General features: G+C 29.9%; 1 protein-coding gene across 1 annotated transcript in view; it reads right to left on the reverse strand.

The window, feature by feature from the left end:
• Positions 1-23,378, reverse strand: part of LOC139426278 (uncharacterized) — a 38,015-nt gene extending 14,637 nt beyond the window's left edge. Inside the window, exons 1-4 of the mRNA XM_087152684.1 lie at positions 23,101-23,378; positions 21,045-21,178; positions 14,212-14,339; positions 5,864-6,027 (exon numbers count right to left, since the gene is read on the reverse strand). Of these exons, the coding sequence (XP_087008810.1) occupies positions 5,864-6,027; positions 14,212-14,339; positions 21,045-21,178; positions 23,101-23,103 (429 nt within the window). The 5' untranslated portion in view covers positions 23,104-23,378. The remainder of the gene's footprint in view (positions 1-5,863; positions 6,028-14,211; positions 14,340-21,044; positions 21,179-23,100) is intronic.
• Positions 23,379-26,238: the final 2,860 nt, after the last annotated feature.

Consider the following 26,238-nt stretch of genomic DNA (forward strand, 5'->3'; position numbering starts at 1 on the left):
TACTGAAATAAGTTATAGATGGTAATTTGAGTGCAAGAAAAAGTATATATAAAAGGAACACCGGTGTCTCATCTTCGTCAAACGGTTAAAAAATAAAATCTAGTATTTTTTAGGGACTGTTCAACTGATCATTTCGAGCCATGGGTATCGTCATTTATAAAACTAAGATAACTAAATCGTTCCGATTCTGCAAAATATTAATCTTTAAATTATAAAATTTTGCTCAATCTTAATCTTTAAGATTCTGAAAAATTTAATGCAGTATACTGTTAAAAAACTATTTAATAAAAAATCTCCATTTAATAAAAAATAATAGATTATTCAAATTATTTTTAAGTTAAATAAAATTTGAGTAAAGAAGTCTCGAGATTCGATGTCGGAAGTGGTAAAACAGAGAAATTTGTGAGGTATGGTATACATATTATCTAATGCTAAATTAATTATTCAAGAATTATTTGAAATAATGCAATGTAATAAAAAATTTATTGAAGAGCAATTTTTATCTAAACTTTTTACATTTCATGATTTTGTAGAAAAATCGAGTAAAAAAAAAACAATAGAAAAGATGTAAAAAGAAAACAAAAAAAGAAGGAAGGAAACTTTTACATTTCTAGTTATTCGTCGCCAAAAAAGTGCTGAACTAACGTTTTGGTAAATGGGGTGTTTTAAACTTATCCAACAATTTGTTGCTGCATGCATTTTCCCCCCACTTGACTGAGTTTCAATGAAGAGAAAGGAGAATCATTTACACCCCTTTTACTTATCTCACTGGGTGGGAACCGTGGTCGAGTTCAAGTGAAATACCTTCCTTCTGAAAACTGCCGTAACAGGGGAACTCAAAATCTCAGACCCTACCGGAATGAAAGAGTTAAAGATCGTGCATGAGCCCTTTCATATAACAAACAATACTTATGCCATAAAATTGATAACTCAATATTGGCACATGATAATTGGAAAGGAAATAGATAAAGTTGAACACGAAGCAAGAAAAACATCGGTAGCAGAGAGGAATGATGGTAGCCAAAAGAAGCAAAAATCTTTCACCATTGTTTCTTCTCTAAAACTGAATCGGGTAAAATAGTATTAATATTACTTACAAACATATAAAAAACAGTATATTATGTAATTTCTCAGTGAGTGTGAGTGTATGTATATATATATATATATATATATATATATATATATATATATATATATATATATATATATATATATATATATATATATATATATATATATATATATATATATATATATATATATACGGGGTGATTCTAAAAAGATGGGCAAAATTTTAGGAAGTGATTGAACACACCCAAGCAAACAATTTTTATCAAAGAATGCATGGTCAAAAACAAAACGCAAAACCGCTAGAGGACGTCAAAGCTTATGTTCTTATATGAGGCAAAAACACACAAAGAACGATGAAGTTAAGTTATATTGCAAGACAAGTTGATAGTTCAGTGACTTGTTCTGGGGTACGAAAGTTTTGTTTACGTTATGAAAAAACGAAATCAGTGGAAAATAAAGCCAAATCAGGTCGAAAAAAGTGCTGCTGCCAATAGAAAAATTAAACGGCTATGCCTTCAAGATAGAAAAATTTCATCAGATGCCGTTAGATGTGAAATGAATGCAGCGGGTATCAGTTCAAGAACAATAAGAAAAAGGTTATCAGGATTTCGACTACAAGCCGGAATTCCAAGGAAAAAACCATATTTAAATCAAAAGCAACGCGAAAAACGAGTTAAGTGGGCAAAAGAACACATTAAATTATCTGAAAATCACTGGAAGCAAGTAATCTGGAGCGATGAGAGTAAAATATCGCTCTTTGGTAGTGATGGTAAAAAATAAGTTAAACGTAGAGTAGGTGAAGCACTTCATCCTGATTGATTGCATTGAAGCAACTACAAAAAACCCAACAAATGTCATGATTTGGGCATGTATGTATGGTGTGAGCTGAATTCAAGTGATTGATGGCATCCTGAATGCCAAAAAATACATCGAAACTGTACTGAAACCAAAATTGATACCTTCCATCAGGGATCTCTTCCCCAACAACGCACCATATATTTTTCAGCAGGATTCAGCTCTATGCCACACAGCAAAAGAATGCAAAGTATGGATTCAAAATAAAGGCATAGATATATTACCATGGCCAGGAAACAGCCCTGATCTCAATCCAATTGAAAATTTCCAGTGACGTTTGAAAGTTCTTGTACGAAAAAAACGTCCATCCAATAAAAGACAACTTATTGAAGTTATAATTGATTCTTGGCACCATGTGAATACGAAAGATGAACTCCAAACACTCGTTCACTCGATGAAAAGACGCTTTGAAGCTGTCTTGAAAAATAAGGGTTATCCTAATAAGTATTGATTGTGTAAGTAGCACTTTACATATATTGTAATACTGTATTTATTATTAAATTCTACATTAAATTACCTTCAAATTGATATAGAAACGTTTGTATTTAAGTGAAAATTAATATATTCTACAAGCACACGAAGTTGAAAAACATGAAACTTTCAATATATATATATATATATATATATATATATATATATATATATATATATATATATATATATACATATAAAGATTAAAATTATCAGTATACAATTTCCTTACTTAATTATTTGTCCTAAATTTCATAAACTTCCTATAAAATTTAGAACAATCACATGTGGATCTTATACTTACCTAGCTAAACCTGGCACCATTTTCTCTAACTACTTAAATAAAATTATTAACAATATTATTACAGAAGGTTTTTCTTGCATAATCACTAATAATCAACCAATTTAAGAATTCATTAAATATAATAAAATTAATTCTATTGCAACTTTTGATTTCCAGGATCTTTTTAATAGCATTCCCCTTTCTAAACTAAAAGATGTCCTTTTGAATTATTACTATGAATTTAAAAATATCCTTTATTGTGATTTTGATTATTGGGAAATTATAATTAGTTTTTGTCTTTTTAATAATTATCTTTACATTGGAAAAGATATTTTTCTTCAAATTGATGGAATACCACAAGGATCTAATTATTCATCTCTCTTAGCTAACTTATTTTTGCATAATTATTAAAAAAATTATACTCTTAATATTAAATTTTTTTTAGATTTATTGAAGATTTAATTATCCCTTATTTGTAAGATTATACTATTTTAATTAATAATATATACCACGAGGAATTAATCTTGCTTCGTAATCAAGATGATAATATTAATTTCAACTTTTTAGATTTGGATATTATTAAAGAATAAAATATCTGCTTTGTTGATTTATACGATAAAAGAAATGATTTAAATTTTAATATAAATAAAATTAAAAGAATATGCAGTAATATTTATTTATCCAAAAAAACAAATAGATAAACTCTTTCAAAGTTTGATAAAAAATACAAAGGATACCCAACGAAAGTAATTAAATTCTGTATAAAATCATTGAGTTAATTGTATATTATTGTAAATAAATTTACTACGAAATTTCTTTGCTAATTTATATAATATTTACAGTGTGCATATCCATTTCGAGCAAATCCGTGGATAATATTATGTGCAAAACAGCCAAATTCACGTTTCTTTATCTTTCCTATTTTATCTTTTTCCTAAATAATTTTTAATTTTCTACAATTATTAATTGTAAACTTCTTTAAATTATCCAGCATAATATTACCTTGCGCACATCTATTTTTGGGCCCATCCTTGGTAAAAGATAAATCAAACGCACTTCAGCACTGCAGTAAGAACGGACTTTAATACAAAACCCCTCTATTTACGCTTTTACCTCAAATTGCACTTTTGGTTTCAAATTTTACAATCTGGTAATCTTGTTACGAAAATATTTCAAATCATTCATGAAAAATTTTCCGTTCATGCAAGTTCATTTTAATTCGCTACTCGCTTTATAGGTTTCATTTCAGGTTTTATTCGGTTTTTCCTTTAGATTTTATCCTCAATTTTCTGTTTTTAGGTGATATTTTTACTTATTGTACTCTATTTTATTTGCTGTAATTTTTTGTAAAATTTTTTTGAGTGCTTCTCGCATTTTTGTATTGATATATTTTGCTTTGGCTATATTGATACAATATTCATAGTCAGACTGTAGACTTTTTTGATTGTAATACTAAGCATAAACATCATTGAAAATTATTTTGGTATTGTTTCCCTATTTACCCAGCATCCTATAATAACAAACAAATCAAACCGGAAGTCCTGCAGTCCACCTATGACGTCATAGCAACTCAGATTAGTGTAAATTAGTGCATTCATCAAGAGGAAGTTATATACGCCTGCTTAATGTACTGCTATCTGCTGATAATAGAGAGAACCTATGTCAGAAATAAGGTGAATGAAGTATTTTTATGTTCCCAATTTAAACGTATTTGTCAGTAATATTAGATAAACTGGAAAGTAATGTCGTTTCGGTGCATCTGATATTTATTTTCAAGATTATATTTTTAATCAATAATGTAGTCACCCTAGTTAGCCACAACCTTTCTTTGGCGGATCGAAAATGAATTTAAAAAAAAATGAATTGGTTTTTAATACAAACGAATATTTAATGCGCTGAAACGACATTTCTTCCCGGTCCACCTAATGTATAATTTTCTTAAGCTATTGATATGCTTTTAATTTTGATTGTTTTTTAATTTGATCAAAACTAAAATAATTATTGTTTCTGTATTATAATGCATTGCTCTAATACTACCATATTGCTCTACATTTTCTGGTAAATGTATTTGAATCGGTATTGTAACTTATTACGTCTTAGAATTTGTATTTTTTTATGCAAATTATATTAATATGCAACTATAAATTGCCGTCAAAAAGTTTTGTTAAATTTAGAACTTACATCAGCTTCATTAATAATGTGAACTGTATTTAATATATGAACTTTCTTGATGAGCAAAAATATTAAATATCGGTAGAGAACTTACAGAATTTGTAACAGCAATAAACTTTTAATTTAAAAAAAATTATTACTGTTATCAGTCAATTTGTAAGAAAATCTATGCTTTTTCGTCTTCAAAGAGCCATATTCAAAAAACAATTAAAAAATGATTATATTTTTCTCCACTCTTATAAATGTATGCTAATGCGAACTTTACAATTGGAATATTAATTTTCGACAACTTAAACCAATAATATACGAAGGAATTAATAATTTAATTTTAAGGATGGCATTAGTTTACATTTATCAAAGTTTAGAAAAGTTTAACTTTTGTATTAAAAATGTGGCAACATATTCGATACGTAAATAGAACGCTTCGCTTTGATATATTTGTCGCTGTTCATAATAGTTATAATAAGTTTTTCTTCTTTTTTCCACGCTCTATTTTTTTTTTCTTAAGCGAAGACGATAATTTTTGTAGCGATATAGAAATTGAAATTGATACCATAAAAAATTATATAGAAATAGAAATTGATACCATAAAAAATTAATTCGTTTTCGTGTTCTTTTCATGTATTTAGCATTTTTGTTTTTTTTCTTAAGAGTTGTAGCTATATAATATATAAAATAGGAATTTAAGACAAAATTGCAGGACAGGAACACTTTAATTGTTCACTAATCTTCAGATTTCCTGCTATGTTTTAAAAAAACTTTATTTGTGAAAATCTTTAGCGTGGCGGTCAGCTGGCCGCCTTAGGCGGCTAGTTTGAAATAATTGTAGAAAAAAAATCTTAAACTTAGTTTAATTTATTATATTTATAAACTTAGTTCTGTTTATTGCACTATATCGTAGTATAGATAAATACCGATTAAAAGTTTGATAATGTTTACCTAATGCGAAGAGCATACATTCAGCTAGTAAATGGTATAAAAGTATGAGTTTTGAAATGTAAATAGAGTTACCTTCTTTAAATGAAAAGTATGTCGTTGTGCTTTCAAAGATAAAGTGAAGCCTTCAATGTGAGGATTGACAATGCTGTACGGATTGTGAAAGGATATTAACCCTTCTGGAGGATGATAAAAAAATGAATATTCCCCTTCATCAATGGATATATTGAGAACTATAGCTGAAATATATGAATGAAATATAATAAATAGCAAACGAACAGTAATATGCTTACTTAATTTTCAAAACATAACTTATCAAACTAGGTGAAAGACAAGAGAGAAAACTTAATGTAACTTTTTACTGTTAAATTATATATTGCTTTCGGCTTTTTTCCCCCTCTTTTTTACGTGAAAACAATTACACACATTAAGCAATCTTATATATTGGTTAGATACTTGGGACTACAATATACATTTTCAAATGCATAGGTTGTTCTCTAATTTACCATTCTCTTACACATCCTTAAGATTCGTGTAAGAGCGAAGGAAATTTATGCCCATTAGGATTTGTTTGTTAATACACATATGAAATATCAAAGAAAGAGGAAGAAAGTAAATGTTTCCTAACTATTACCAATATTTCATGTCTTCCCATTGTTCAATTCCATCATTTATGAAAACATCGCAACCCCAGTTTTTAAAACTAATGTAGCATTTTTAGGGACGAAGTAGCAAAAGTTGAAATACATCAAAAACTACGCATCACATCAAAAATGCATCAAAGTATCAAATTTCTAGCTTGAATAAGATTTTATTTAAAAAACTGTGTCACCATATAAAAAAAAAGGATTGAGCTAGAGCTACGATGCAATTCCCTATTTACTCTCTTTCCCATGGCTACCGACTAAAAATAGACATTCTCAAAAAGGGCTCAAAGACTCATGTGCACACATAAATATTATTACGGAAAAAGATGTCACAGTTGATGCCAGGATATCAGGCAAGACTTTCAAAAAACTAAAAGATTCAGGAAAAAATATTTTTTTGAAACAGTATTCTTATTGGATTTTAAAAAAGGCAACTGAGTTTCACGTGCAAACATAAATATTCACATGGAAAACGATAGAGTTTATATCAAGACATCAAGATAATTATGCCCTTCAAACTTCAAAAACTAAAAGCGTGAAATTGTTTCAATATACAGTAGGGAGAGAAACAGTACACGGTGAAAAACTCTCATTCTAATGATCTGATTTTCATGCACTTACCGAATGAGTTTCATGCACATTACCGAAAATATGATAATTAATTCATTTAAACGAAGTACCGGATATCAAATGTTTTTGTATTTTTAAACAAAGAAAGAAAGATTTATAAAAATAAATAAATAAATATTCAAGTCCTAGTATGAATTGAAGCACCATACAATACTCCAACCATTTACCAATTCTTTACTTCATGGGTTTTATCAAAAGTTGAGCACTTTTGTGCTTTCTAGGTGAAAATATGTGAGTTGAGAAAAGCAGATTTTAAGACGAAACTTTGAATAAATAACTTCAAACGAAATGCATGGGCTTGCGAACGGCTCCAATTTAGAAAATGGTTATGTTTTTTTTCTGTTTTCAGTGAGTGGGTTTCAGTATTTTTGTAGTAATTTTGGAAATTTCTGAGTGTTACCGAATGTTTGCGCAAAAATCCTCACTACATTACATGATATAACCTGAATTTTGTTAGGAAATTTGTTAGGAAAAGACCTTTAGACTGCTTAGTTTAAAATTACTTCTCTTTTAATTCTTATTTTTTCAAATGTTCTGTTTTCCTAAAGCTTAATTTTTCTTACAGTTCTATATTTTTCTAATATGGATGGTCATTCATTTCGGCACGATTAACAGGTCTACAAAATAAGCTTACATGAAATTATAATAATTAATTTTATAAACAAAGTAAGCTTTGTTTTTTGAAGAATATCAAGTTTAAGTACAATGGATCAGTGTCAAACTATCATTGACTTATCGTCTATAAAAAGGAAACTCTTATAAATCAAGTAGTTTTGCTTCAAAATAATGCCTATTCAGATCACTTAAGATGTCAATAGTCAAGTCAACAATCATTCGATAAAATTTACCCTTAAAATTGAGCATCATTCATGGGTAATGCTGACATTGTTGAACAATGCTGAAGCTGGCCATATTATCAATAGTATGCATTTTATAGATTTTTCAATACAATTCACTTTCGAACAAGACAGAATATTAAATGTTTAACTTTCTTAAAGGTTCTTTATTACTCGTAATCACATGAATTTTCAACTTCTGTTCAACGGTAACCATTTGCGGTTTCAGTTGCCACTCATAACCTAAACATCACCTTAAGCAAAAGATAGCTGCCTTACTCACACTTGTTTACCGTACTTCTTAAATTTGTTCTAATAGTTATCTCCTCAATGAAGAGCTCTTTTACCTGAAATGTATCGCTATAAAACGTAGTTTCCCTTCTAATATGATTGATTTGATCTTTAGAATCTCGCAATATATGAAACTCTCCAATTCGACCAAATTGATTGTTTTTGCTTGCTATCCTAATACTATTTCCCAAATTAATAAGATTTTGACTTAATTTATGTTTATAAAAGTAGTTTTTTTGCCTGTAAGCAAACTGTACTTGATTAACCTTGAAGACTCTATTGCAGTTATTAATAGCTGGTAAATTCATCGAATTTCGAGTTAATCTGTGCATTGGACCAACTAAGCGTACCCTGAAACTTCGACTTGAACACAAAAGAAATATCCAAAATCAGGCTATTAATCGATTTTTCACTCCACGTTATAATTGAAAGTCAAATCACAGGTTTAAGTTTTCTTCCGCCAAAATCATTCAACATTGCTTTTTATAAGGAGAACTTCATATCTGAGAATCATTCCGTGTTATGAAAAATACTAATAATCCAGTTAATGATCATTTTAATATTCCACAGTTTCTCAACATTTGGAAATCAATTCCAGCTTAATCTCCTGCATACTGAAGGAGATCCCGTCCAACCTTCAATCTTATTTCCTATCGTTTATTAACTTCTTCAAATCTGTACCTCTGTCTCTATTGATTCAACCACCTTGCACGTGCCTGTTTCTTTGCTTCTCTACTGTCCCGCTGCGGACTGATAGTAAAGACACGGCTCTCTGTAGAGCAACAAAGTCAAGCATCGCTGGCTGGTAAGTAAGCGACTGGATGACCACTTTGATCAGCTTGAGTAGGGACCAAGGGTGCGTGGTATTGGTCCTCGTTAAACTGTTCTACCTGGACTTCGCGTGCAGGTAATCAGGCTACCAAAGCAGGGGACCACTCCCCCTCCCCTGCAGAGGATCAAAATTGCGATGGCATGTCTTCAGATAATCCTCAGGGATGTTTCCCAGACCGTCGCCAATAGCTCATAGTGCAACTCTAAAGTGACGTAAATAATGTACCTACCTACCTACCTTGTTTCTCTAGTATCATTTGAGGTTTTGGCCCTGATGAAGGTTCGAGTTTATAGAACCGAAACTATTGCATGATTATGACTATTATTGTACTTTCAATTGAGCTTTGTTTAGAGTTCTTTTTTATTTAATTACTTACTTTTTGGCATGAAGTTTACAATGTACAATGGATACTCTATCCTTTATAAAAATTATCAGTCGCTTTACTGTTATGCCCGAAGACCATTATGGAGCCGTGAACGGGACCTTTTTGATTGGCCAGTGCACTGCTAGGGCAGTGTATTTTTTTAACAAAAACCCACTGATCGACCTTTGACGCTTTTTAGTTTGTTTAATAGAAGTCTTAAGCAATCTTGGAAACATTGGGCAGATTTCAAGGACATCGCTTTTCATTTAGGCAGGAAATTTACGAATATATCCGATTTCATAATGACATAAAAGCGAGACGGATGAATGACTCATAACGTAAAATAATTCATTCTATGTTTCAAATTACTGCGTACCAAAGCTAAAGTATGGAAAAAGATGAAAGTATTCAAAGAATATATGTTTTCTTTTTTCTCCAGAGAAATGTTCTTTCCCGTTCTATACCTTCTTTAAAAAAACTTTGAGTTGAAATGCTTTATTTTTACTAAAATTAAATATTATTAAAAATTAATACCAATCATACTCTTAACAGTTCTGTTTTGAATTTATGTAGTTCATAAGAATACAAAATTATATGAAATTTTTTTTTTGTATTCTTAACTGAAAAAACAAACTATGTTTGGACACAATATTTGAAGAAAATGAAACAGTTAAGTGCTTCATAAAAATAAATCAATAACTATACAACCCATTTTTCATGGCATTGAATAAACGAATTTTATAATTGTGTCAAAAATTTTTGTATTTACTTAAAGAGTTCTCGGAATATGAAAGAATATATGCAAATGGGAAAATTAATATTAAGGATCTTTCTAGACCAAACCATTAGGATTCAAGATTGCGAGTCATAGTTTGAAAGCCAGAAAACCAAATCAGTCGGTCTTTTATTTAGGGGATACGAGGGTTGCTATTTATATTTCTGGCCTAATAATGAAAAAACAAATATGTAGGATTGAAATTGGTTTTATTGTTTTTCAAAATATTCTCCATGATGATCAATACACTTTTGCATGCTTTTGAACCAATTTTCAAAGAACTTTTTCCCACCGATTGAGGTAACTCCAAAACATGCGTTTGAATGCATCAACCGCTTCTTCGGGGGTCGAAAATCGTTGCCCACGTAATTTATTTTTGATGTGTGGGAATAAGAAGAAGTCATTGGGTGCCAAATCAGGGCTGTACGGTGGATGACCCATCAGTTCGATCTTTAGCTCCGTCAGAAATGCCTTTGTTTGAGTCGATGTGTGAGAGCTCGCATTGTCATGATGAAGAATGATTCGCCTGCTCTTTTGCTTTTTTCGAATTTCTCCGATGACTTCTGACAAACAAATGGTCGTGTACCATTCAGAATTGACCGTCCTGCGTTGCTCTAACGCCACTGTTGCCACATGACCGTTAATGCCGAAGAAACAGGCAATCATTTGTTTCCATGTGCTTCTTCCTCGAACAACTTTTGTTGGTTTTGCCTCGTCTTGGAACACCTATACAGTTGATTGCTGTTTTGTTTCCGGCTCATATGCATAGATCCATGATTCGTCACCTGTGTAGATGTTATACACAGCCTTTGATGTACCTTGAACGTATTTTTCCAACATTTCCTTGCACCAATCGACACGAACCTTTTTTTGAGCGTTGGTCAGATTATGCGGGATCCAACGCGAACAAATTTTTTTTACGCTCAAATGTTCATGCAATATTTTATTGATGCTAGCCATACTAATGTCCAAAGACGCTTCTATCTGACGGTATGTCACATAACGATCTTGCTTTATCAGTTCACGCACAGCATCGATCTTTTCTGGCACAACAACGGATTTTGGACGATCTGCACGGGATTCGTCCTGGATCGAACATCGACCACGATTAAATTCGTTATACCAATTTTTTACAGTGCTGTAGGATGGCGCTTTATCGCTGAATAAAGAATTAAGTTCATCGAAGCACTCTTGTCTTGACAATCCACGTCGAAAGTTATGAAAAATAATGGCACGAAAATGTTCACGATTCAGTCCCATTTTTTGAAAGAGTAGAACTTTTCAATTTACTGTCAACAACACAAATGAAGCTATAAGGGTAAATCGTCTGCTGAATTTATGTTTAAAAATATCAAACTTTCGATTAAAATCGTCTGCGGTCGCCTAGCAACAATTACTGTTGCCAAGGCCAGAAATATAAATAGCAACCCTCGTACGTAACTTAATTTCTACGGTGAGTTGTATAGGCATTTTCAGGATGGAGACAACCAGGGCATAAAAGCTAAAATTATTTTGGCATCTGTTTATTTGTTAACAAAGTAATAACAGTTTGAATTATTTATTTCATTATTGATTTATTTATTTGAGAATAAAATTCAATTTCTTAAATTTTCAACGCTTAAATTTTTTCCAACTTCAGAAAAACTAAAATGTTTCTTTAAAAAATTATCTAGAAAAGTAAAAATTTACTTTAAAGACATTTAAACTACAACTTCAAAGTAACTAGTTCACTATAGTGATCTCGTTTTTCGCGGTTAATGGGAACCAGAACCTTCAGCGAAAGCTGAAAAACCGCGAAGTAGGATTTGCCCCTTGGAATTTTCGCGTATGCGGGTACACGAATGTTTTAAATACGTAAACAGTATTTATGCTTTACACTTTTAAGACAAAAATTACAGTAGTATACGTATTTGCTTAAACGTGTCAGTGCTAATTAATAAGGTTAATTACAAAACCTTATACAGTAGTGAACATTAATCAACATTGCTTTCTGAGAGAGATGAAGAGTCTTGTGTTAGTGATGGAGGAGAGGCTCTCACTTGACTCGTAGAATCTTTAGGTTCACTTGGAGACTCTTCTGCTGGAGGCTCTGATGGTTGAGCCTGGGTCTTTGAGGGAAATATGATGATGGATAGTTGTTTTTTTTTCCTTCTAAATAAGGGGTTTCCAACTTACATGAGGCCGGGGGCCACAATTAAAAACACAAATCAAATGGCGGGCCGCAACTTGATCAAAATTTCATGTAGGACTCTTTTACGTTTGAAGGAACATTAAATATTACTGTAAGATTTTTACCGAGTTGTACAAAACAAAAGAATTGAATTACAAATTAAAATTAGAAGTAGATTTTTAAAAATATTTAATTGCATATTAAGAAATTCGGGCTACAATAACTTTAATGTGCACCCATGTATTAGACAATTAATGTGCAACATATATCTAATTGTTAAGATATAAAACTTTAAAAAGGTAATTAATAAAACTGGAATAGTAGCACACAAAATGTTCAATGACGAAATTGAGGTTTGTCTGCTGCAACCACCAGAGAATAGATATTTACATTCATAATTTACAAATGTGTGTGTAAATATTTTCGTCCAAAATGAGTGGTTTCAAAAAGGTAAATCGGAGAATTTCTTCGAGAAAATTTCTGATACACACATGCTAAATTGTATTCACAAAATACAAAAAAATGAAATAAAAAAGAGCAACATACAAGATTATTTTTGTATTTGAATAAATATTTTCTTGGATGCGAAACCTGAGAAATAATTTTTTTTTGCTCCGTTGGTATGATAAATTTCACAGAAACGAAGAAATTAGGTTTTTATTAACGAGAAAAATATTTTAAACCCATATAGATTTTTTATGAAAATTGTCCGCAAAAAATGACAACTAATATTAGTTCGTGGGCCACAAAAAAGGCTTCGCGGACCGGATGCGGCCCCCGGGCCGCCATTTGGAAACCGCTGTTCTAAATTCCCCGGTACAAGGACATAACCCCACCCCGTCAGCGCGATTGCTGAACTCGACATCTCCAACCATATTGTCGTCAATGTCTTGTGCAAATTGTTGCATCGCTCTTGCCATGTTGCGCAATTGTTGCAGATTCTCTAGGGTTAGGCCACGCTTTTCAGTTCTTCTTCGTCTTCTTCCTCACTCACAGACTTTGTCATCTAAAGGAGATCTTGATCGGTCTGTGGGTCCGAGTGACAATCGTTAAGGGAGTTGACGTCTTCTTTTGTCATGTCGATAAATCCTTCATTCCTTATGATGTAAGTCAGTCTCACCGCTTTCTCCACCGCTGAGTGAAGAACTTTTTCAGGAGTGAAGCCTGGATAGTCGTGCAAAACGTTCAGCCATAATTTTTTCCAGCTAGATTTTATGGTCTCACTCTTCATGTCCTTTAATGCTTGAATATTAGACAATGATGACTCAATAAATAGGTTGAATGATGATTAAACAAATCGACTGAAGATGTCGCACCGGAAACCAATCATGTGCCTTTATGAGAGCCCGTGGTATATGTACTCTGAGTCAACTCATCTTTTTGTTTGACATGCAGGGATCCCTCTCTCTCGTTCATCAACATGAAACAGCGCTCCTTTGCGCAATGTCGCTGCCGACATGGCTGGATTTTTTTATTTTTTGATGAATATTTCAGAAAAATCAGCGAAGCACTGAAGCTGCAAAACATGAAGCGCAAAGTGGCGAGGGAACAGTAGATGTCTTAAAAAAACTGCAGTATTTGTGTAAAAAAGTCTTTTAACTGCCATTTTTAGAGCTTTTCTGAAGAATATTTTGACTGCGAATACCGACTGCTTGATTTCAAAGCATTCTATTTAAGAGATATTTTCTCCAACATGAACTAATATTATTTAATTTAGAATTATTCATTTCCATTTATTAACTAAGTTAATTTTCACCTTAAAAAGAGCATTTTGTAATTCACTGTTAAAACTTTTTGTTATGCTTATAGTGGGAGTAGCTTCAAAATATTTGGTTAACAAAATTTAATGATACGATGAAACAAAAATGTATATCTTACTCCCACTCGAAGTCACTACACTTGGCTTTGCATTTGGTCTTCCAAAAACAGTATTCAAAGTCCAACAGCCACTCAAAAAACCAGAGTCAGTTGTTGTGGAAACACTTGACTTCTTGAAATATGACAAGCTGGAAAAAAAAATTCTTTGAAAATAATTTAATGCTTAGAACACATTGCATTTTAATATGCATTGAAATGCATATAATACATTCCATAATTCCAACATATATATTCTATTAAAATGTATTAAATTTTCTACGTGAAATAGTTCAAAACGGTATCATTAATTTTTTTTTCCTTTATTGATTCTTTTTTCTTAATTGAATTTTTTTCTTGAAATTGACTTATCCAAATATGACTTATAAAGCATTTCTCAGGTAGTAAAGAAAAGGAATATTCTAGAGGAGGAAGTGTCACGCAGTTATTTTAAAGAAGGGCCCCCTAACCGAAGCATTTGTTTAATTTAAATAGACACAACTATGAGAATTTAGAGTCCTATTCTAATCTTATGGTTAAACTTCATTCTCGATTCCTGTTAATAAATGACAACATTCGCCGAAGATTCTCGGGAAATTAAGGTACGGATTCGCCGATCTGATCTCCTACATTTGTGCTTTAGCGGAGGGAAAACAATTGCAACACTTATTCTTGTTTGAGAAACGTTTCGAGGTTAAAGAGTAACTTGATGTAAAAATGGATAGGCTTTATCAAGGACCACTCGAGTACTTCTTGTTTAGAATAACATCAAGCTTTGAGAGAACTATAATACAAGCTAGACTCACTATACATTATAGTCACGTAAGTACAAATGTAATTTTTTCTCCCTGTTTGATAATCATTTCAAAGCTAGGGTGTAACTTCCTGCGAAAATGGGATACAGTACTCAAGTACTTCTTGTTTAGAATGCCCCATCATGCTGAGAATCATACCTCAAATAAGACTCATTATAATTATGGTATCAAAAGGTAGATTTTAGGTGAAACCTGTACATTGAGATTTACTGATTGTCAACCCCGACTTTAGAATAATAATTACAGTATGAAAAAAATTGAACATTTTGATTGAATTGTGCACACCATATATAGGTTTATGAGACTTTTTTTCTCTCCTTGAATTTCGATTTTTGAATATCAAAATACTGGGCATATCCGCAATCTGAATGGCCTCAACAGCTTAGGACTGATAGCGGTTGAGACAGTTTGGAGATTTTAAAGTTAATTTAAGTAAAAATTTAAATTAACATTAAAATTACAAAACTGTCAACCGCTCTCCCGTCTAAGCTGTTGAGGCCATCAGATTGCGAGTCTCCCGTATTTTAAGGGTCAAGAACACAAACTCATCAAAACAGTGTATATTTATGCAAAAGAAAGTATGTTTTCTTCTTTACCTGAATCTGTGGCTAGAAGTATCATGCGGGCAAATAAGCATACTTTCGGATAGGCATTCAAATTAAGTCTTTTTTAATAGTTTTAGACTCTACACCAGTGAACATTATAGACCCAAACAACTTTAACCGACGGAGTATGTCTAATGCTTTTTTTTCCCAACTAGTTAATTTTAATGTTTTTTAAATCTTTTTCAGAGTCATAAACCCATCTAAATGAAGGTTTTCTTCGTTTTCTAATGCTACTTTGTTTGTCGAAGGTTAATAGCTTCTTGAGGTTGCAATCCTCTGATCGAAATAAGTGACCAAGGTATGACTTATTCGATTCGATTTTATGACTTTTTCTATGCCTTGTTGTTTACTTTGATCTTAAATTTCATGACCTTGAAGTGCACGACTGGATTTATTTTCTTGGACAGCGAATGAAATTTTGCGAGTTATTTCCCTCTCAAAAATTATTGGAAAATGGAGTGGAAATAAGGAATTGTATTGACAAGGCAAACGTCATTACTATTTCAGATGCTCAGCGTTGGTTATTAAGGAAATTCATCCGAATCACGATAGTAATAATTTTATATCTTTTAAACTCATCGTGCTCAATAAAGATAACAAGTAATGCAGTTTGGATTAAAAAATGCGCTCGTTTACATTTAAACACGTAAATGAATAATGCATTACGTGATTTTCGGTAATTTTGCAAAGCGTACAATAATGACATAACAAAATTTTCAGATGTTTGGGGATAGTCTTATAAGTAATTCAAAACAAGTCTATATTAGCTAAGTTAAGTTTCACAGTAATGTTATTTAAAAAACTGCAATTTTGTAAAAGGTGAAGGTTTTTCTATCAACTAGTTACTTCTAATGTTTTTAAATTTTTTTCAGAGTGATAGAAATATCCAAGTGGAAATTTTTTCCGTTTTCTAATGCTACTTTGATTGTTGAAGGTTAATAGATTCTTGAGGTTGTAATACTCTGATCGAAATAAGTGAAAAAGGTATGACTTATTCTATTCGATTTGATTACTTTTTCTATGTCTTGTTGTTTACCTTGATCTTAAATTCATCGTGCTCAATAAAGATGAAAGGTAATGCAGTTTGGATTAAAAATGCACCCATTAAATTTAAACACGTAAATGAATAACGCATTACGTGATTTTCGGTAATTTCGCAAAACGTACATGTAATACGTACAAGACAGAATTATCAGATAATTGGGAATAGAAATAATTAAAAACAAGTCTCACCTATATTAGCTAAGTTAAGTTTTACAGTTATTTTATAAAAAAAAATGCAATTTTATAAAAGGTGAAGTATCTATCTATCTATCCATCCATCCATCTATCTATCTATATATATATATATATAATTCGCGATCCTGCCGGCCAGATCGCGAATTCGCCAAGAACACTGTAAATAAGCTGGCCAAAGTCCGAAAATTTTCTTGATTTCGGGAACTGGCCGGCCAGATCGCGAATTGGCATGGGAAGATCAGCCAAAGTTAGAAGAAAAATTCATTATACCAGGCAAACCTGGAAAATGTATACCGGGCAGGGGCACTTCACCTTAAAAAAAACATCAGTGTAGGATATACCGGGCAGTGGCACTTGATCTTAAAAAACATCAGTGTAGGATATACCGGGCAAATGTATACCGGGCAGTGGCACTTGACCTTAAAAAAAATCACTGTAGGATATACCAAGAAAATGTATACCGGGCGGTGTCACTGAACCTTAAAAAAACATCAGTGTAGGGTATACCGGGCAAATGTATACCGGGCAGTGGTACTTAACTAGACCTAGTATGACAAGACCTTTGGTATGCATGACAATTAAGTAGACAATTAAATTAATGATTATTTAATAGACAATTCAAAAACTTCTATTTTTTATATTTTTAAATTAGAAGATTTATAAGAATTATTTATATAATTAACCAAAGTAAAATATTCACTGATCGTTTCAACTATTTTCGGACTTTGGTCGTAACATATATGTATGCATATATATATATATATATATATATATATATATATATATATATATATATATATATATATATATATATATATATATATATATATATATATATATATATATATATATATATATATATATATATATATATATATATATATATATATATTATATTATTTGTAAAACAGGCAATTTTTTTTTCTTTTCTGTTTCATATTTTTTCTTAAATAAACATTTATTTCCTAAAACTATTTATAGTCAAATTTTTTTTAAATTATCCAGCGTAATATCATTTGAGCGCATCCATTTCGGGCCCATCCTTGGTAACTAACAAATCAATGCACAGAATAACAAATCACTTCAGCAATGCAGTAAGAACGGCACCTTAAAACCCTCTATTTACACTCAATTTGCGCTTTTGTTTTCATATTTTGTAATCTGGCAATCTTGTTGCGAAAACAGTTTTAAATCATTCTTGAAAAATTTCCTGTACATGTAAGTACTTCTGACCTCACTACCTGCTTTATAGTGTATATCTTATACTACTTTTTCTATTTCTTTTATTTTATTTTCTGTTTTCACGTGTTATTTTTCTTATTGTGTTCTATTTTATTTTTGTAATTTTTGTAAAAAATTTTTTTAGTGCTCCTCACACTATTGTGTAAATATATATTTTGCTTTGGCTATATTAATACAATATCAGAAAGCACTTTTTTTGCGGATATAATCGTGTGGGCTGATGAAATGATTATATTTTTTTTCTTCCGGTTTTTAAATAAAATGTAGTCTTTTTTTTTTTCTTTGTTATCAGTTGTTTGTTATTTTTTTAATTATTATTCCCCCCCCCCGCCAACTTTTTTTCTTATGTCAATAATTTTTCCTTGTTTTTATCTTCATTTTGTATATATAACTTCAGTTAAACTTATAATAAAATTAATACATCTAAAAAAACATTTTTAAATGAAAATGATTTTTAAATGAAAATATATATATATATATATATATATATATATATAATATATATATATATATATATATAAAAATATATATATATATATATATATATATATATATATATATATATATATATATATATATATATATATATATATATATATATATATATATAAAAATATATATATATATATATATATATATATATATATATATATATATATATATATATATATATATATATATATATATATGTGTGTGTGTGTTACGGCCAAAGTTCGAAATTGTTCTTGATTTCGGGACTTGGCCGGCCAGATCGCGAATTGGCATGGGAAGATCAGCCAAAGTTAGAAGAAAAATTCATTATACCAGGCAAACCTGGAAAATGTATACCGGGCAGGGGCACTTTACCTTAAAAAAACATCAGTGTAGGATATACCGGGCAGTGGCACTTGATCTTAAAAAACATCAGTGTAGGATATACTGGGCAAATGTATACCGGGCAGTGGCACTTGACCTTAAAAAAACATCACTGTAGGATATACCGAGAAAATGTATACCGGGCGGTGTCACTGAACTTTAAAAAAACATCAGTGTAGGGTATACCGGGCAAATGTATACCGGGCAGTGGTACTTAACTAGACCTAGTATGACAAGACCTTTGGTATGCATGACAATTAAGTAGACAATTAAATTAATGATTATTTAATAGACAATTCAAAAACTACTATTTTTTATATTTTTAAATTAGAAGATTTATAAGAATTATTTATATAATTATTTATATAATTAACCAAAGTAAAATATTCACTGATCGTTTCAATTATTTCGGACTTTGGCCGTAACATATATGTATGCATATATATATATATATATATATATATATATATATATATATATATATATATATATATATATATATATATATATATATATATATATATATATATATATATATATATATATATATATATATATATATATATATATATATATATATTTATATATATATATATATATTCCTGTACATGTAAGTACTTCTGATTTCGCTACCTGCTTTATAGTGTATATCTTATACTGCTTTTTTCTATTTCTTTTATTTTATTTTCTGTTTTCACGTGTTATTTTTCTTAATGTGTTCTATTTTATTTTTGTAATTTTTGTAAAAAAAATTTTTTGAGTGCTCCTCACACTATTGAGTAAATATATATTTTGCTTTGGCTATATTAATACAATATCAGAAAGCACTTTTTTTGCGGATATAATCGTGTAGGCTGATGAAATGATTATATATTTTTTTCTTCCAGTTTTTAAATAAAATTTAATATTTTTTTTTTTGTGATCAGTTGTTTGTTATTTTTTTAATTATTATTTCCCCCCCCCCCAACTTTTTTTCTTATGTCTATAAATTTCCTTGTTTTTATCTTCATTTTGTACATACATTCATATCATATATATATATATATATATATATATATATATATATATATATATATATATATATATATATATATATATATATATATATATATATATATATATATATATATATATATATATGTGCGGTGGGGAGTCACGGTAAGATTGACGAAACTTGAAATTTATACTTTTCACCGGTACTTTTTTTGCATAAATATTTAGACAAAAATTTTAAGAAGCAAGTGAAATTAAATTTAAACTATTGCGTTATTTGTATGCATTTATATTTTTAACCAATACAATTATTCTGTTGAATTTATGAGAAATATTTTTATCATTTTGAATGGCATTATAATGCTGAATTACCAGAGATGTATTACATGGGTTGCAACTCAAGTGTGCAATCTTTAAATTTGTACCATAGATAACCCACCAATTTCGAAGAATAGTTATGGTACAGATAAGAAGTAGATTAAAATATAAGTTGTTGTCATGCATGCTGATCTATGTCATCTAGGACTTAATAAAAAAACAGCCTTAACAAAAGTCTAAGACTTAGTAATAAAACAGCTACTGTATATTATGAGTAAGTCTGGAAATTTACTACACCAGATTTTGAACCCAGAGAAATAAGAGAGTCAATGGAATGAAGTTCAAAGCAAAAGTGTCATTTCTACCATCAATGGCCAGTCTCAAGGAGGCATTTGGAAATGCTCTATTTTAAAAAAAAGTTATGTTTCCTATTTTATTAAAAAATAATAGTAATATCTAAAAGTAAGTTCAAATACTTAGTTTTAATTTTTTTATTCTATATTTAATCTAAATGTTGCTGGAAAGTCATGATTGCTCAAAAAAACACCCCATGAAAATTTAAAAGTTGCAGAAAGAAGCAAGATTTGAATTGGTGCCCCCCTCTCAAGATTTTAAGGTACAAACGCTCTTGTACACAGACAAACTTTGAATTTTATATATGGAGATGTATAAAAAGGAAATTAAGAGGCATTTATTAATTAGCACCCAGTATCCTATCAAACGAAATTAAAACTTCAATGCCCAGAACTAGCTTCGTGCTTTCTTGTTACATCACAATATAAAAACTTACTCACAATCCTCGGAATGTTTACCATGCACAACGAAGGAACAGCCACGTATTACATCATTTAAATCTTGAATATACTCTAGACGTTCATTGGGTGGAAATGTAGCTATGTCATTATATCTAGAAAGAGGTAGAACCTGTATAGAATAAATGGTTTTCAGTATTGAGTAATATTTTGTAGTATAGAGTAATGAATATACATTATATACACACACATATATTTTTAAAATTATTTTGTGCGATTTAAGCTATGAGCACCGTTTTTTATTTTGCAGTTTTTATCTAATTTTTGTTAACTGCTATTTTCAAGGCATTTTTGCCTTTGCTCCAAGTCGGTAAGTTTGTTTCCTTCTTTCTTTTATCTCAAATTCCTTTTGAATTGCATTTTCTTAGTGATATAGACGCATTATAAAAACTAATTCTTTTCTTAGGACAATTATTCTTTATTTGGAAATATCTCATTTATTATCGTAAAGGAGTATGTCCTGATGAAAACGTTTATAATTTCGTTTTCAAAAATGTTCTATTTTATCCTTCTTCTTTATAATATATATATATATATATATATATATATATATATATATATATATATATATATATATATATATATATATATATATATATATATATATATATATATATATATATATATATATATATATATATATATATATATATATATATATATATGCTATATATATATATATATATATATTTATATATATATATATATATATATATATATATATATATATATATATATATATATATATATATATATATATATATATATATATATATATATATATATATATATATATATATATATATATATATATATATATATATATATATATATATATATATATATATATATATATATATATATATATATATACCGAAGAGCCATTACATTATGACCACCGTCCATCTATAACAATGGGCTCGCCCAGGTTTTCATGGTTTCTCGTCCAGGAACAATGTTTTCATGGGGCACATTAGGACCCATAATCCTCATAGAACAATCCCTGACGTCTGTAAGCTACTTGAACATAGTTGCAGACCAGGTTCACCCATTCATGGCAATAGTTTTTCCTGTGGGGGATGGTGTTTACCAACAGGAAAATGCATCATGTCATAAGGGTCGAATCGTTATGGATTGGTTCGAGGAACATTCCAGTGACTATCAAGTTATGTCTTGGCCCCCAAATTCACCTCACCTTAATCCAATAGAGCATTTGTGGTCCTACTTGGAAAACTAAATTCGTGCTGCCACGCTACCCCCTCACAATGTGAGAGAATTGCAGGACCAGTTGGTGAGCACTTGGTACCAGGTACCTCAGACTACATATCAGCACCTTGTGGAATCAATGCCACGGCGGGTGCTAGTAGTTTTGAAGGCTAAAGGTGGTGGTACTTGTTTTAGCAGGGTGGTATTAATGTAATGGCTCTTCGGTATATATATATATATATATATATATATATATATATATATATATATATATATATATATATATATATATATATATATATATATATGTATATATATATATATATATATATATATATATATATATATATATATATATATATATATATATATATATATATATATATATATATATAAACAAATATATTTATTTCTAAGGAGAAGAAGAAAAATTATAAATGAAATATTTTTAAAAAGTTTTAGGAATTTAATAAGAAACATTTGAAGTTATTAAACATATAACAGAAATAGTTCGAGAAAAAACTATCCTTTTTAACGGATTTTTTTTAACTAGGTTATCCCCCAAATAACGTTCCTTAATTTTATGGTTTAAAAAAATCTCATCTTTAATAAAATATTTAATGTTTAAATAATGCATCGCCTCTCCTAAATCAAATTAATTGCCATTTATTTATCGAAAATAACAATAACAAATTGATGAAATGAAAGACTTGAAGCCTGATGACACAGTTTGGGCAATAAATGAAAGTCGGAAGAGAAATCAACAGCAATGATTTCATGCAATCCTGCTCTAGAATTCAATGGAAAACAGAATTTATAATTACTAACCATTTTATCTATCAAAGTGCCATTTTCGCAAATACGGTGTGTGAAGCATTCACATTCTTCTGCAAGGTGTTTATAATCTTCCCGTAATGACTTGCACCAATCAGGTTTAATATCCTCGCATATTTTTGATATATTTGATCTGCAAAATTGAATGACAGAGAGAGTTTTTTAATTTCTCACAAATTTATTTAAAAATGAAATTATGAGGAAAAATATCTTAGCTTAAATGAAAAAAAAATCTACTCAGTTTTATTTTAATTTGAAATTTTTTCGTAATGTTGCTTCAAAAAATTATACTTTGCTCGCTCTATTACTTTTCAGAAATTCTGTGTTTTCGGTATATTTGTTAACAAATTGTACAACAAAGAAAATATATAGCATATTGCCTGGTACTATAATCAAATATAAAAATCGAAATTTGTCTTGAGAAAGAATTTGAAGTTTGATTTTATCTTATATAAAAATAACTGCTAAAAATGTCGTAAGCCTAGCTTAAATATTCATAGAAATATGGAAATTTTTAATAAAACTATTTTTTTTACTTGCGCTTTCTTACTATAAAACTTCAGAAATATGAATGAATTTAAACAAAATTTTTGCACTAATTTATAATTAATAATAAAAAATATCATTTTAAAACTTGAAAAAATTTGTTGAATTTGCGAATTAATATGAAGATAGAATATGAAGATTGCGAATTAATATAAAAAAATTTTCAGAATTCCTCTCAATAATAATTCCGCTCTAACCAATTTGACTGACAAGTTCCTGGAGTGATGAAAAGCAATGAATGATAAAGATTAGCAAACTACAAAAAGATTTGTAGTTTGCTTATCCACATAGTCATCATTCGACAGACTACAATGACGTAAAAAGGAATCTCGGATGCACACGGAGATACTTTTCTATCTCCAAAGTGCGTATATAAGTGCGTATTTTTGTATCGTAGAATATCTCTGTGTCATTCTCTTTTCATATCTCCTCTAGATTCAGAGGGAGCTTGCATTGCGTTTTTCGAGATAATGCTTAATGACAACTTTTTATCCTCTTAATGTCTTTTATCCCACCCCCTGAATTTATCAGTTATTGGAATCCAGAGTGTTGTATAGTTGAGTAGAATTTAGTTGAACTTTATTGAAAACTTTTTACTGAAACATTTTTCTTCTTCTCTCATCAGTTATATTGAAAATTATAGGATAAACAAGTAAGATTTGGTAATGAAAGAGTTTTAAAATACTTACCCATCATAATTACAAATGGTGATTGAAGGTAATTCGGTCACTTTACTGTTAGTTAGTTGTATATCAAAAACAGTTTCATACTTCCAAAACAGTTTCAGGAATTCAGAAGATTGATAAGTATATCCCGCTAAACAAGACAGAAGGACCAATAAAAGAGCTTATTTCTTGGTTTTACTCTCAGCCATAAGAATCTGAGGAACGCCACTCAGCATCGAATCCCGAAAGGCATTCGTCAAATAATTGGACCAAAATTTGTTTTCTCTATTTTTAACATGCCTGAAAAGAAATGGAGTCAAAAAATATATGATTGTTAACAACAAAAAGGTTTTAAGATCAAAAATACAATGAAGACAGAATTATTTTTTATAACAACGAAATAATAATAAAGGCTTTGTATTACGAGACTTTGGGCTAAAAAGTCTCTGACTGTTAAATATTTTTATGTACGCTATGTATTTATGTATTCTTTCTCTTATTAAGGTTAAGAGTGTTTCTTAATGAACATGTAAATGTATAGGTTTAGAATCATTTAAAAAAAGCATTATATTTACGTTAAAAGATTAAAATTGATTAGTCAAGAGAGATAAAAAGCAATTACTGGTGGAAAAAGGCAAAGCAAATACTAAAAACATCATCCAAAAACACCTTATCAGTTTCATAGCTAGTTACTGTTCTTTAGTTTCATCATCAAATAAACTGGTTTTAAATAATTGAAATCTTCGATTTGCTTTCAATGGTCTCATCAGTGGCTACTGCAAATATGAAACGATTTTGTTTTATTTCTTAAAAAATACATTATTTAGTGACTCACTATGTGCGTAATTTAGCTGATTACGTGCTTGCTAGATTGTTTGGAAAGATATATTAAGGTTTCCATTGCGGAATATCTGATAGGAGGATTTAAAGTTGAAGCAACACGATTGTTACTGATTTGCTGGTCTTTTAGCACTATGAGTTGCATATTAGTATAGCATCAGTAGCTAGTAGGAATAATCATGCGCATTTGTCTTAACAGGGATTATTTTGATATGCTGGATGCCAATATAAAAAACTCTTTGAAAAGTTTCAATTTTGGTGGTTCAACAAAAATGGGATTTTCTTCTATGTTCCCAAAGAAATTTTTTTTCCAGTTGAAGCAAGTAAAACTAAATTTTATCTTTTGCGAAATCAATGCCTTTTTCATAATTGTTAATTTTTTAATTTTCTTACGTCTTAGGAAGGATAATGATGATTTATCTTTCTTTCTCTTAATATTGAATTCAAAAAATACTATTTAAGAGAAATACATCATAAAATGTTTGACATGTACAGTCCGCAAAAAAAAAAGATATCACCCTGAATAACTTTCGTTCTAATGATCCGATTTTCACGAACTAAGTGTCAATCTTAATGGTTCCTGGGGGTGACCTCAAATATGCTAATTAATTAGTGCTAACTATTAATTAAGTTACGAAATCAGACACAAAAACGTACTTTCTCTGAATAAACATATATTTTTTTTTACATATTTGGAATCTAGACACTTGAATTAGGGGGGGTAGACAAAATTTTAAAACAATTGGGTCGTAAATTGGGTTGCAGTAAAGGTTTATATATTTGGCGATAGTCCAGAAAACCGCCAAAAAAAGTCGCCTGCGCAAATAAATATTTTAAGATAACCCTTGACTGATTCAAAAGAGAAACGCTTAATTTTACTAGGTTGCTAGGCAACCAATTTCTGACTGTAAAAAAATTGAAATAATGTTTTGTGATTGCTCTGAGAGGTTTAATTAATCTATACATAATAATAAAAGCGGCTGTGTGTGGTGTGTGTGTGTCTGTAATCACAATATATCGCCCCAGAAGCCTCGCCCAGGCACGAAACTCGGCACATAATTGTGTTTTGACATAATGAAGA

This window comes from Parasteatoda tepidariorum, chromosome 10 (genome assembly GCF_982258835.1).
Source record: "Parasteatoda tepidariorum strain Cologne lab strain chromosome 10, Ptep-v5.0, whole genome shotgun sequence".
NCBI classification, from domain to species: Eukaryota; Metazoa; Arthropoda; class Arachnida; order Araneae; family Theridiidae; genus Parasteatoda; species Parasteatoda tepidariorum.